The sequence below is a fragment of the Schistocerca serialis genome, chromosome 5 (genome assembly GCF_023864345.2).
Source record: "Schistocerca serialis cubense isolate TAMUIC-IGC-003099 chromosome 5, iqSchSeri2.2, whole genome shotgun sequence".
Taxonomy (NCBI): Eukaryota; Metazoa; Arthropoda; class Insecta; order Orthoptera; family Acrididae; genus Schistocerca; species Schistocerca serialis.
Genome location: NC_064642.1, coordinates 96,586,396 through 96,601,659, shown reverse-complemented (window position 1 = coordinate 96,601,659; position 15,264 = coordinate 96,586,396). Strand labels below are relative to the sequence as shown.

At 40.9% G+C, this 15,264-nt stretch overlaps 1 protein-coding gene across 1 annotated transcript in view; it reads right to left on the bottom strand.

Moving 5' to 3' along the window:
• Window positions 1–15,264, bottom strand: part of LOC126481767 (beta-mannosidase-like) — a 279,943-nt gene that overhangs the window by 66,164 nt on the left and 198,515 nt on the right. Inside the window, exon 9 of the mRNA XM_050105721.1 lies at window positions 12,525–12,715. Coding sequence (XP_049961678.1) covers window positions 12,525–12,715 — 191 coding nt within the window. The remainder of the gene's footprint in view (window positions 1–12,524; window positions 12,716–15,264) is intronic.

Here is a 15,264-nt window from a genome sequence, read left to right as displayed (position 1 = left end):
TTTGAATTTCATCTAAGTTCATCAGCATTGTAAAGTAGAAGTCACAATCATTCTCAGCCAATTCTTTTTTAAACCCTTGTTTAAAAGAATTTGGCATCTACGTCATCTGACATTTTTTCACCTTTTATTTCCAATACACAAAGTCCATGACAGGATTTAAATCTGTATAATCATGTGTTACTTACCACAAATGATTCATTGGCACCTATTTTATTTAGCCGCAATGTCTTTTCACAGAGCAAAGGACGATTGTGTTGGAATTGTTTCTGTTGTCACCACCAGCGATATGTTGTGTATTGAGAGACAGGTGCCTTTTTAAGTACCTGTGACCAGTTGCATCTAAAACCAGATGCCAATCCCATTTGGGTGAGAACAAGGACCGATGCACTTTTTGTCCTGTGTGTCAAAACAGGTATGGTACCAGTACCAGGGTGGTGTCTGCTTACACTGCTGTTTGTTTACTTTGCAGCATGTGAGTCAGTGAAATAGCTGAGGGTTGACGCCATTGTGGCTGGCATGAGTCTTTGTTTCACTGTCTGCTTCTGTCATCTGCTGCCTGAGTGTGTCCACTTGAGTACTGCAGTGTGTGTACCTGCTCAGAAAACAGTAGGCAGTAGGTGCTGTCCTGTTGTTTATAATGGCAGATGAAGGTGCTGTAGCAACTGCAGTACAGAATTGTTATGCAATACTAATGTTGTCATTTGGAAGCATTCAGTATATTCTGTCAGCACTATCCAACTGTGAAGGTACACCACATTTATCATTGGGAATAACAGCTGTTTTTACAGGAAGCAGCAGCTGTCTAGACAAAATATGTCACAAAGTTGTGTCTGCTATTTCAGCTTCAGTGATGAGAGCACATAAATGGTGCAAAAAATCAGAAGGCGATTTATCACCAATTTCTTCACTAGTCAGTGCTTACTGGATTTATTAGTCTCAAGCTTTGCGCCCTCTTTGAAGTATATGGTCCTTTAGATGTTGGTATTTACACTGTACAGGCATAACATAAATATTCTGCCACCAAAACTAATGTATGGGCATCCAAATCATCAACAGTAAGAGTGTATTGCATCTTGTCATCACACTCACCGTGGGTGTCAAATGAAATTTCTGACATTCTAAAACACAAATCTGGTTGCTGCAGCAGATATGACTTTACATTCACTTTGTTGTGCAGTTGGTTGGCACAATGTTAGCAATGAGCAAAATGTTTGTGACCAAATTAGGAAGTACAAAACCTGGTCGTCCAATTAATATACCACCATTTGGAGCTAGCTGAGCTATAGGTACTGTCCTCATCACCATTTTTCTGTCCTAATAGAATGTTTTCTGTTGTCCCCTGCACCATTACTTCACACGTTCTCTGCTTGGTGATCACCTTCTTCACAGTGTCAGCACTTGTGGGAATATGGACCACAATGTTGACAGTGCAGTCCGTTGGGCTCTGATTGCTGACAGCCAAGATGGGGCAAGCCTGAGTCCATCCTCTCAATTCATGTTCTTAGGATGTTTAAGTATTTCAATGGCCTCTCTGATTTTGCATTTCATCATAACCAGCTGCTTGGCCAACACACAGTCTTCTCTGAATTTTATTTCTTTTCTGCAATCTTGCTGATGTTCTGCCACTGCAGATTTGTTGTGTTGCCCTAGATGAATATAGAACTTGTGTTCCCGAATGCACATTGCTATTGGCCTGCCAGTCTCACCGATGTATGCCTCTCCACATTCACATTCCACCTTGTACAAGCCTGCAGTGTGTAATGCATCCACCTTGTTCTTAGTGGAGCCTAGCACATCCTGGATCCTGCAACCACTATGGAAGACAGGCTGCACCCCAGCCCAATGAAGGTGTTTGCCTATTTGGTCAGTAACATTTTCCCCATAAGGTAAGTGCACTGTTGGCTGCAGTTTGTCTATTTCCTGCATATCATGCTTACTTGTATACATCGACAAGGCTGTGTGGATTGACTTATAGCTGTAGACATTGGCTAGAAACATTGTGCATAACCTTTTAAGCTTAGGTGTCATGTTTTGACCATCACTTAGGTGCTGCCCACGGATTTCCAAGGAACGGATGACAGAGTTATTCTGCGCTGGGTCGTTGTAGGATTGGGCATGCAGATACCTGTCTCTATGTGTAGGCTTGCGATATACTCTGTGCCCCAGCATGCCCTCCATTGTCCTTTATACTTCTATGTCTAGAAATGGAATTGCACCATTCTTCTCTACTTAGAGCGTGAACTGTGAAACCATTGCTATTCGCCAGAAGAAGAAATTTGAGCAGCTAGCAAAGGCAACACAGTACACTAAGCCTTGACTGGGTACATCTTGAACAGTAGTGAACCTTTCATCTCATCCCATCAGCAATGCAGCTACAGAAGCACTAACTAAGGGACTAAATTTTGCCATCACATCTGAGCAGATTCCTAAGGAAGAAATCGTTGAATCAGTCGAAACAGCACTCCAGCACACATCTACCATGGAAGCTAAGAAAATTAGGCAGGAAACCGTCCAAGTTCTACTATGTGCCAAGCCACCGAAACACAACCTTAGCTGAGAGGAAAGGGCAGCTATCAAGGTACTGAAGAACAACGATCAAATTGTGATATTGTTGCAGAAGAAGTTAATAATACCGTGGTGTAGTGGTTATGGTACTAAACTGTTGAGTTCAAAACTAACCTGGGCTGTAGAATTTTAATGTCTATATTCGGTTCGAGTACATTCTAGAGGTATCCACAAATGTCAAAAATCATTGTACTGGAATGTTCTACAGCTGTATATATACTGTATGTGTTCTGGCCGGAGGCAGTTGGCTCTGCACTCTTGTATGTGCAAATGCTGAATAAACCTTCGTTAAGTGAAGTTAGTGTTCGTCATTCCTCTAATCACACCTTCTTCTATGTGACATTATTCTGGTGGAGATGCCAGATATTGGAACTTGTGATGGCACACATTATCGACGACACAGTGGCTCCCATCAGGCCATGACAGAGCCATTGTTTATATGGCGAGAAACCCAAGTTCAAGCCATATTCAACAGATTGCAATCTACTGGAGACAGAAGAAGAAGGGACATTACGATGACAGCAACTGTGTGCCACCACAAGAAACATCCTTCCGAGTTCTCTTGTGAAGATGGCCAATATCCAAACAAGTGGCTGGAGGCATATGAGTGTATAGCCAAATTTAACAAATGGGATGACACTGTGTGTTTGGCTAATGTATTTGTCTACTTGGAGGGCACAAGCAATGGTATGAGAACAACGAGGAGAAGTTTACAAGCTGGGAAGTATTCCAGGTGGAACTGTGCAAGTATTTCGGTGACACACAACGACAGAAGTGCAAGGCTGAAGATAAATTAATGTGCAGGGCACAGCATCCAGGAGAAACTACAGCATCCTACATTCAAGACATCTTGGAGCTGTGTAAAATAATGGATCCTAGAATGAAGGAGGAATATAAGGTTGCACATCTAATGAAGGGTATTGCTGAGGACATGTATGAAGCCTTACTCCTAAAGGAAGTTTCGACAGCAGATGACTTCATTAAATGGTGCCAGTATATCTAGACAATGCATCATATAAGAATTACTCACAAGACGTTTGAACAGCTTCCAAACATCTTATCGATTTCTGTGCTGGAGGAAGCAACTGATTTCACAAGTGTTCTTCATCACATAGTGAGAGAGGAAGTTCAGAAGGCACTTGAATTGCATGGTGAGCAAAAAACCGAGACACTTCAAGAGGTCATAAGGGAGGAAGTGGAACAGACATTGAACCCAATCTCTCGTTCTTCAGTTCCCTTTAAAACGATGAAAAAGTCGAGATCCAGGCGAATTTACATTCCTGCAATCTACATCTACATCTACATCTACATCCACACTCCACAAGCCACCTGACGGTGTGTGGTGGAGGGTACATTGAGTACCTCTATCGGTTCTCCCTTCTATTCCAGTCTCATATTGTTCGTGGAAAGAAAGATTGTCGGTATGCCTCTGTGTGGCATCTGATCTCTCTGATTTTATCCTCATGGTCTCTTCATGAGATATACGTAGGAGGGATCAATATACTGCTTGACTCCTCAGTGAAGGTATGTTCTTGAAATTTCAACAAAAGCCTGTAACAAGCTACTGAGCGTCTCTCTTGCAGAGTCTTCCACTAGAGTTTATCTGTCATCGCCATAACGCTTTCGCGATTACTAAATCATTCTGTAACGAAACGTGCTCCTCTCCATTGGATCCTCTCTATCTCTTCTGTCAACCCTATCTGGTATGGATCCCACACCAGTGAGCAGTATTCAAGCAGTGGACGAACAGGTGTACTGTAACCTACTTCCTTTGTTTTTGGACTGCATTTCCTTAGGATTCTTCCAATGAGTCTCAGTCTGGCATCTGCTTTACTGATGATTAATTTTATATGGTCATTCCATTTTAAATCACTCCTAATGCCTACTCCCAGATAATTTATGGAATTAACTGCTTCCAGTTGCTGACCAGCTATATTGTAGCTAAATGATAAAGGATCTTTCTTTCTATGTACTCACAGCACATTACACTTGTCTAGATTGAGATTCAATTGCCATTCCCTGCACCATGAGTCAATTTGTTGCAGATCCTCCTGCATTTCAGTACAATTTTCCATTGTTACAACCTCTCATCATCCACAAAAAGCCTCAGTGAACTTCTGACATTATCCCCGAGGTCATTTATATTTATTGTGAGCAGCAACGGTCCAATGACACTCCTCTGTGGCAGACCTTAAATCACTCTTACTTCAGAAGACTTCTCTCCATTGAGAATGACACGCTGTGTTCTGTTATCTAGGAACTCTTCAATCTAATCACACAATTGGTCTGATAGTCCATATGCTCTTACATTGTTCATTACATGACTGTGGGGAACTGTATCAAACACCTTGTGGAAATCAAGAAACAAGGCATCTACCTGGGAACCCATGTCTATGGCCCTCTGAGTCTCGTGGACAAATAGCACGAGCTGCGTTTCACACAATCGTCTTTTTCGAAACCTATGCTGATTCCTACAGAGTAGATTGCTAGTCTCCAGAAAAGTCATTATACTCGAACATAATACGTGTTCCAAAATTCTACAACTGATCAACGTTAGAGATATAGGTTTATAGTTCTGCACATCTGTTCGACGTCCCTTCTTGAAAACGGGGATGACCTGTGCCCTTTTCCAATCCTTTGGAATGCTACACTCTTCTAGAGACCTACGGTACACCGCTGCAAGAAGAGGCCAAGTTCTTTCGCGTACTCTGTGTAAAATCGAACTGGTATCCCATCAGGTCCAGCGGCCTTTCCTCTTTTAAGCGATTTTGATTGTTTTTCTATCCCTCTGTCATCTATTTCACTATCTACCATCTACAATGCCACATGAGGAACCTGTTTGGGCACCAGGGAAGATTGACGTCTGGAGGACCCAGAATAGCCAACCAGTATGTTTCCACTGTGGATGACCGGGACATGTGGTGTGCTATTTTCAAGGAAGGTGGCACATATTTGATGATGCCTGTGCCGTAATACTGCAGACTGATCTTAGCTGACACCAACTCCGGGACGACAAAGATGAACAAGAAGATGTGAGTGTAGAATTACGTAGGTCACCATTGCCACAAACTAGCTGCGGGAGAGGATGCTCCCCAACATGCCAATCAAGGTCTCCATTGTCGTTTAGAAGCTCAAGTCGATCACCTAGCTGCTGCAACCTGGTAAACTAAAGGGTGTGACCTTCCTTGGAGGTGAGGCCACTGAAGAGAAAAATCCTCTGCTGTTGGTCACTACAAAAATGATAGGGAACTACGTCAATATCCTCATGAATGGCCTACCAGCCCAAGCTCTTGTGGACTCTGGAGCATTTCAGAGAAGTACCATCACCAGTCGCAGAAAACCGTATTCACTGATGACAAAACACCTCTGCTGACAGTGGCTAATGGGAAATATGTAAAACCTAAAGGAAGATGTACCATTTGTGTGGGTATAAGTGGCCATACACAGACCTTAGAATTCATCGTCTTATAAGAGTGTAGTCATGACGTCATTCTCATATGGGACTTTCTGAAAGCTTCTCAGGCAATTATAGACTGTGGTCGCTCAAAGATTATGCTAGGCGAGATAAGATACTGTGGACAGGAAGATGCGCATCCGAGTGTGTGGAGACTATGTGATCATTCTTGCAGTCATCACTAGAAAGGTAACTGTCATGTGCATCAACCCATGGATCTTCTAGTGGAATGTAAGAGAAGCATACTACTGAAGAATAACTTGGTCATCCCAGCCTCTGTCATCTCATTTAAAAACATATTCAGTGAATTGTGTTAACTGCAGAACAGTTGAGTGTCATAGAAACCTCCAAAGCCAAGTCTGTGAGCGAATTTAGCGCTACCACTATGAGACAAGATCTTCTAGCTCGACTGTCACCAGGTGTTACTAAGGAACAACAGAAGAAGCTACTTGCCATTCTTCAAGAGTTCTCTGAATGCTTCAATCCACAGGCAAAGAGCAAATTAGACAAATCGATGGTGAAGCACTGGATTAGCACTGGAGACCATCAACCTATAAGCCAGAGAGCATACCGTGTGTCAGCAACAGAACGTCAAATTACTCATGCTGAGGTAGAGAAAATGATGAAGAATGACATCATTCAGCCTTCACAGAGCTCATGGTCATCTCAATGGTCCTCGTCAGGAAGAAGGATGGCATTTGGCGCTTTTGTGTTGATTACAGGAAGCTTAATAAGATAACTAAAAAAGGACATTTACCCTCTTCCACAAATTGAAGATACACTAGATTGTCTGAAGGGGGCTAAGTTTTTCTCAACCATGGACATGTACTCGGGATACTGGCAAATCGAAGTAGATGAGACTGATCATGAGAAAACTGCATTCACCACTTCTGTGGGCCTGTATGAGTTTAAGGCAATGCCATTTGGTTTGTGTAATGCACCAGCAACTTTTGGATGGATGATGAATAATCTTCTACGTCACCTGAAGTGGACAATGTGTATTTGTTATTTAGATGACATTATAGTGTTCTCAGAGACATTTGACAAACATACAAAAAAACTGAGGGCCATTCTCAAGTGTCTCCAACAGGACGGACTGAAACTTAATCCAAGAAATTGTCTCTTTGGAGCAAAAGAAATCAAAATACTTGGACACCTTGTGTCAAACAAAGGTGTGCAGCCAGACACGGAAAAAGTGAGATCTATAATGAAATTTCCTATTCCTAAAAGTATTAGTGATGTGAGAAGCTTCCTCGGATTATGTTCTTATTACCATCGTTTTATCAAAGACTTTTGTATCGAAGTCAGGCCACTCCAAGAGTTAATAAAATCTGATGCTAAATTTATCTGGGGTAGTGCTCAACAAGATTCTTTCAATGTGCTACAAAAAGCTCTGATGACTGACCCTGTACTTGGTCTGTATGATGAGAGAGCACCTACAGAACTACACACAGATGCCAGTGGGTATGGAATCGGTGCTGTTCTGGTGCAAATTTCAGATGGAAAAAAGAAGGTTATTGCCTATGCTTCTAGGACACTTACAAAAGCCGAGAGAAACTACACACCTACAGAAAGAGAATGTCTTGCTGTGATCTGGGCCATGTGCAGATTTCGACAGTATCTCTCATTCATTTTGTTGGCTGACAGGTCTTAAAGATCCTACAGGACGACTCGCCAGGTGGGCACTACATCTTCAAGAGTATGACATTACCATATTGTACAAAAGTGGAAGAAAATATCTCTCTGCTGAGCAGAAGAAGGAAGCCAAGATACCACAAATTATGCTTGCCTTAAATAGGTCAGAGGACGTGAAAGGACAATTAAAGGTAGTTAATGGATTACTTTGCAAGAAAAACTTTGATCCGTTTGGAAAGAGGTGGCTACCAGTGATTCCTAAACACATGCGCTTAGATGTTCTACAAAAGTATCATGACATACCTGTGGCCAGACATTTAGGATTTATTAAGACCTATGATAGAATCTGCAAGAGATTTTTCTGGCCAGGTTTATTTAGGAGTGCCCATCATTATGTGTCGCACTGTCGAGAATTCCAGAGGAAAAAGGCAGTTCCTCAGAAACCACCTGGTCAACTCATACCAATTGCACCAGCCAAAACGTCTTTGGAGCATGTTGCGATTGATCTCCTTGGACGATTTCTAATGTCTGCTAGTGGCAATAGATGGATTATAGTTTGCACTGATTATCTGCCATGCTATACCATTAGAAAAGCCGTGAGAACAGCTGAAGCATCTGAGGTAGCCAAATTCATCATGGAAGATGTTTTATTAAGACACAGTGCCCCAAGGTTGTTAATTACGGATTGAGGGAAAGTTTTTCAATCGAATCTTGTGACAGAGATAGACTGTTGGTGCAACATTACTCATCACATGATGACTGCCTACCATCCGCAAACTAATGGGCTTACTGAACACCTTAATAAGACCTTGGCCAACATGCTATCTATGTTCATCAATGTTGAGCTGAGCAACTGGGATAAGGTGCTACCTTTTGTTACATTTGCCTACAACACTGCCAAACAAGACATCACAGGATTTACACCATTTTTCCTGGTGTGTGGGGGTGAGACGACTACAATGATGGGCACTGTGTTTCTGTTACATCCTGATGATGTGGATGATGACTACATCAGCCAGGTGTTAACCAGAGCTGAGGAAGCTTGGCAGTTAGCTCCACTCCACATGCTGCAAGCTCAAGAAAACGATCGCCGAAGGTATGACGTGAGCCACCGCCTTGTAGTCTAGCAGCCTGGTGGCCTCGTCTGGATCTTCACTCCTGTTCAGAAGGTTGGTCTCTCTGAGAAGCTCCTCAGGCGATACTTTGGACCTTATAAGGTTGTAAGACAGTTGGCTGATGTTACTTATGAAGTTGAAGATTTCGACCCTGACGCAAGACGACAGAAGATCAGAGATACAGTCCACATCCTTCGAATGAAGCTCTACAAGGTTCCTGCCTCCCGGGGTAAATTCAGAGCTCCAGCAACAGGCAAACAAGAGGAAAGGTGATGAAGAGTGTAGCGGCAAAAGAAGTTCTAAGAAGATCACCTCCAGGGCGATTATCAGTGATCGGGAGTCGGAGTATGCAGGATTGATGACTCGTTCCTGGATCAGGATGATGTAACACCGAGGCGCTGTTCACTTAAGGAAGGGGCAATGACACAAAAGAAGTTGAGTAACACCATGGTGTAGTGGTTATGATACTTAACTGTTGTACGAAGGGTCATGAGCTCAAAACTCACCTGAACTGTACAATTTTAATTTCTGTATTCGGTTCGAGTACAATATAGAGGTATCCACAAATGTCAAGAATCATTGTACTGGAATGTTCTGTAGCTGTATATATACTGTATGTGTTCTGGCCACAGGCAGTTCACTCTGCCCTCTTGTATGTGCAAGAGCTGAATTAACCTTCGTTAAGTGAAATTAGTGTTCGTCATTCATCTAATTACACTTTCTTCTATGTGACAATATTAAAAGCAGAGAAAGGCAATGCTATTGTCATCTTAGACACCGGGCAGTATGAAGACAAGATAAAAGAATTATTAAATGATCCAATCTACAGAGAACTAAGGGTGGACCCTATGGTTAAGATAATTAAAAAGACGCGGCCTCGATTAAGTACTCAAGAATTGATGCTGACATAGCCAAGGGTCTTACTCCCAGAGTGCTAGTCACTCCTAGAATTTACAGTGTTCCAAAGATACATAAGGAAAATTGTTCTTTCAAGCCAATAGTGAATGGGATCAATTTGCCTAGTTACAATTTGGCAATGTATCTAGACTGCAAATTAAGACATCTAGTTGGCAAGATGACTCTTATGTGAAGAACTCGACACACTTTATAGAAAGCCTAAAGGGAGAAACAGTTTTACCTATGGACATCACAGTCAACTTTGACATGAAGTCACTATTTATGAATGTGCGGTGGATGAAACTATCTGCATCCTTCAGGAGCATGTCCCACCAGACATAAGCAACCTGGTTGAGTTGTGCCTGACTTCAACACACATCAAATGGCAAGGGAAATACTACGAGCAGACAGACGGCATAGCAATGGGGTCTCCCCCTACTCTGTTGGCAGTCGACATATTCATGGAAGCCTTTGAAGCAACAGCCCTTCGTTCAGCTCCTTTATGCCCACAATGTTGGTTCAGATACATGGATGACACGTTCGCTATATGGCCTCATGGTGGAACAGAACTACACAAGTTTCAAGAATATTTGAACAACATTCATGGGAAAATACAGTTCATGCTCAAAGAAGAGAAGAATGTTGCAATTCCATTTCTAGATGTCAAAGTATGCAGGACAATGGAGGGCACACTGGGGCACAGAGAATATTGCAAAACTACAAATACAGACAGGTATCTGCACGCCCAATCCTACCACCACCCAGCGCATAAGAACTCGGTCATCCATTCTTTGGAAATCCGTGTGCAGTGCCTAAGTGATTCTCAAAACATAACACCTAAGCTTAAAAGGATGGAGGGGAAATATAATTTGTAGGAGGAGACCTAGGCTCACCTACAGTAAGCAGGTTCAACTTGGGATAGTTATGCAAAGATGAAGAGAGGGCAGCGCTTCATCAAACCAGTCTGAGGACTGACAATCACAACAACAACAGTTTGCACAGCCTTCATTCAAGATAAGCTCAAGTTACGAGAAGCAGACACCACATAAAACTTCTATAAAGTATATTCACGATAAATTGTAAATAGTGATAATACACTCACATTCATAAATATGGCAGTTACTTTACATTTGTAAATAAAACAGCTACTTTGAAAAAACTCACCACTTGCTCCTCTTATGCTATTCAGTTATTGTTTATGTCTAACACTTCAAATGAAATATTTATGTAACTTTAAAATGAACTCTACAGTCACAACAGTACTGGAATATTCTAAAATTAAAATTAATTAGAATTTACTCCTTAGGTTCCAATATTATGATGAGTTATAGCAGTGTCTAATAAGATAACTTTGTCTTTGAAACTACGGAGACTTTCAATTTCTTGCTTAACAGATATTGGTAACCTGTTTTTACCACAAAATTCCATGCTGAACCCTATCTAAGGATCCATAGTCTAAACAGATTATTATTATTATTATTTTTTTTTACTTCTCAAATTGTGATTGTGAATAGCACAGTTTATCCTTCATTTGCTATTATTATTAACTGCAAGTATCATTAGGGAACAAATGTACAGGTATGTAAGCATAAAAACCACAAGGTATTTGAGGCATGTCACTACATCTTCTTACCACGAATGAGAATTGCAACATAAGTAATTTATGTAGTAAGAAACTAATAACATAAAATAAAATGTCTAGTATAATTGAGCACATTTTGTATGTTGGTTCTATTTTTATTTTGCATGTGGTGAGCAATACTGAGGGATGATGGGCATTTTCAGCATGTGATGATGGTCCTGGGAACTTAGCAAGAGGAAATAGCTGCTCGGACATAGTAATGAGTATTCCATAGGTTGCCTTCCTGTTCTGGAGAGGCACAGACTTCCCAGAAAGTATTACATCAAGAATATAAAAATTTTAAAATGAAAGGTAGATAAACTTTTAAGATGAATACTGACCTGACCGCGTATATGGAAACATTAAGACATTACATTAATATGACTGGTTAATGTACTTAATATTTTACATGTTAAGTCATAAATACTGTGGAGAATTTATTCCTAAAATGTGGTGTAAATGAGATAACAATTTCTGCATTGAAAGAAATTATTACGGTTTTGGAGATAAAGTCTTCAAAAACAGTGTGTGAAGTATGTAGTGAGCAATTTTTATATAGATATTGTAATGACCCCACATTTGAAGCAACAGCTACATCACAGGTCACTCAAGATGCTTCTGCAAGATGTTCAGGCAACAGCTTTACACAATATTCTTATTGCATGCTTCTATATGATAAATATTCCTTGTGACAATATTGTGTGACCTGTCTCAAATTCAATATAATGAAGAAGATTTCTAAGTGTAAATCAGACAGAATCTGAGATTTTTGGGTAACTTATCCTGGTGACGGTGCCTCTGTGGTCTAATACCAATGCTCACTCACTTAAGAAAAGGGGAAGGGGGACACAAAGAGGTTATTGGAACTGAGGAATGAGCAATGAGCTATTGATTATGAAAATTTGGGTCACAATATGTCTAATTATTTTGAGCTTATTACTCTCCTATAAATGTAGCTAGCTGTACCTGTAGTTCAACTTTTCTATATTTTACTTTCTTAGTTACATACAGCGCTCAACTGAGATAAAAATGAGATTATAAAATGTACATCATATTTCCATGATTACTGACCTCTTTCTGTGTAAAATTCTTGGTACTCTAATATTACTTTTACATTTATATGGTCTGTAGTGCTGCTTCAGTATGCCTTTCCATTAATTTACATATAAATGTTAACACCCAGCCTGTGTAAAAGAAAATATAAGCTCCCATAATGAACAGATCTTATTTTGCTTACCATCACCATACAAGGAATCCCCTGGTGTCTGAGAAACATATCCCTCTTCTATGGTTTTAAGGCCATTGGATGGACTTGAGAAAACAAATGGTCTGGTTGTGTCTAATGCTTGTACTACTTCGCCAATTGTATCAACATATAGTTTAACATAGTCAGAGTAGTAAAGGCTAAAGTTTGACCCTGTGCCATACCTGAAACAAAAAATAAATTCCCTAGTGAGTATCCTGAAATTAAAAAATGTAAACATATGCAGTATATGACAAATTCTGTCGTTACGTATGCAGCTCTTCTTAATGATCCACAGACTGCAGCACAAATGTGCACCTTTGAGTTCTGTGGTACAATCCTGGTAGTACATGGAAATAATTGTTCGAATGATTGATTCAATAATACACCATGTTCTGTAGATCTTATCATGAAAGCAAACTCTCAGAGATGTGTAGCAAGCCAGAATACACATTGATAGGATGCAGCACAATTACTATCAATCTATCATTAAACATCTGCCAATATGCAGGGTGTTACAAAATGATACCATCAAACTCGAAGAGGTTGTAGAGGCTGTCTTGGGGAACAAACTGAGGACAGGAACTCCTGTCCAGAAACATCATCAAATGATGCCACAGAGTATTGAAGTTAAAGGTATTAGCACCTGCCATTAGGCTTGTACTTCAGCAGCAAACATCACTTTGTACACTGACAGATTGACAGCAGAACATCTTGCAAAGTTATTTGTAATTCAGTGATCGTGACTGACTGCACAATGACTATTGGAGAAGATAGAGCTAGCTGCTGCATAGAAAGGATTTGTCTCCTATGAATGTGATACTCTGCTGTTTTGGTTGACAATGGTTTTGGACACAGGTTTCCATCTGCAGACTATGTTTCTCTTGGAATTTTCTAAAATCTACAGTGTTTTTCAGTATGCAATGGAAAAGTAGGCTGCAGATGGAAATCTGTGTCTGAAACCATCATCCACCAAGGCAAAAGAGCATCACATGATAACAGACAAGACCTGTCTATGCAGCAACTAGCTCCATTTTGTCCAATGGCAATCATGGCAATTAGTTGGGATCACTGAATTACAAACAACATTGCGAGACATTGCACCTGTGGTTTGTTAGCATCATTGTATGACCATTCTCGACATGGGTACCTATCCACAATTTGCTCCTCATGATACTCTCTAATACCCCTCAAAGTTTTGTAATACCATGTATAAAGACATAGCCTTCTCCAAAGTAGAGCTTATCCTTCTCTGAGGATAGAACTAATAGTTTCAAAAGTTTATACATTGCCAGAAAAAAAGCAACACACTCAAGGACTGAGTTCACTGTCACTAGGGTATAATATGTGCATACTGAAGGGCTGTAGTGTTAGTGATTTATTTGCCATGATCATCAGTGATCAGGTGGCACTCTGAAGGCCTGTCTGTGCACCCTCTGTTTTGACTCTGCAGGCAATAATTGGGCCGAGTGGAGAGATGAACAGTGTCTGCAACATTCATTCTATGATGCAGCCATGTCATGTCAATGAGTACATACTCTTGTTGAACAACTTCAGTAATTTGAACAGGGTTGCATTATGGCCCTGCAGAAAGCTGAATACATGTATTGACAGGTTGTTGCACATAATGAGCACAATGTATTGGTGGCATGTCACTGTTTTCAGCAGAGGTATATGGAACATTCCCATGCCCATAAACCAGGTTCTGGATGTCCCTGCAGTACATATGTACATCAAGATCAATGCATTGTGAGAGTAATATAGGCTGACCAAACACCATCTGGAGAAGAAATCTTGCACGTGTTGTACATGATGTGTCACTGAGGATGACTGAAAACCATCTGCTTGGAGCAGGACTAAGTTAACATGTTGCCTTTGGCCAGGCTACCACTGACACCTACAATACTACCGAACATGGCAACTCAGGTGCTGTGAAGGAGTTGAGAGTGGCACTCCATTGTCTTCAGTGATGAGAGTACGTTCTGTACAAGAGGATAGAAGTAAACATGTACAGCACAGGCAGGCCTATTCTGAAGTGTATCATGACTCATAGGTCCCAGCCCAGGCTTCATGATATGAGGGGCCTTCAGTTACAACTCATGGACACACTATGTGTTTCTGCAGGTTAAAGTAACCAGTGCCTGCTACGTTGCACATGTTGTGAAACTCTTACTTCTTCAACAGGACAGAGATGTGCTTTTACAGCAGGACATTGCCTGTCTGTATATGGGTGCTTTGATACAATGTGGTCTTCATGCTATACAATAACTGTTCTGGCCAGCAAGGTCACAAGATCTCTCATCAACTGAACACTTTTGGGATGTTGGAGAGGGAACTTACTCGTTCTCCAGTACCTGGAAGAACCATAGCCGAATTCAAACACAAGGCACAACGTGCTTGGGACAAGGATTCCATTTTGCACCATTATGATCATTTACATGCAAGAATACATGCCTGTGTCGCCTCCGGAGTGGTAAACCGCATATTGATGCCACTGTTTGGGCATACTTTACTGTGGCATGTGTATTTATTTCACGTAGTGTATATATGTGTTCGAAGTACTAAGTCTCAGACTTCAGATCCAGAGATCTTGGGTACAATTCTACATTTATATCTATAACCTGCAAATCACCTTAAGATATGTGGGAAAGGGCACCTCTGATACAACTATAATTTTCCCTATTCCCTCCCACACTTGAGAGCTGTGCATGGGATTAATAACTGTCGAGTAAAC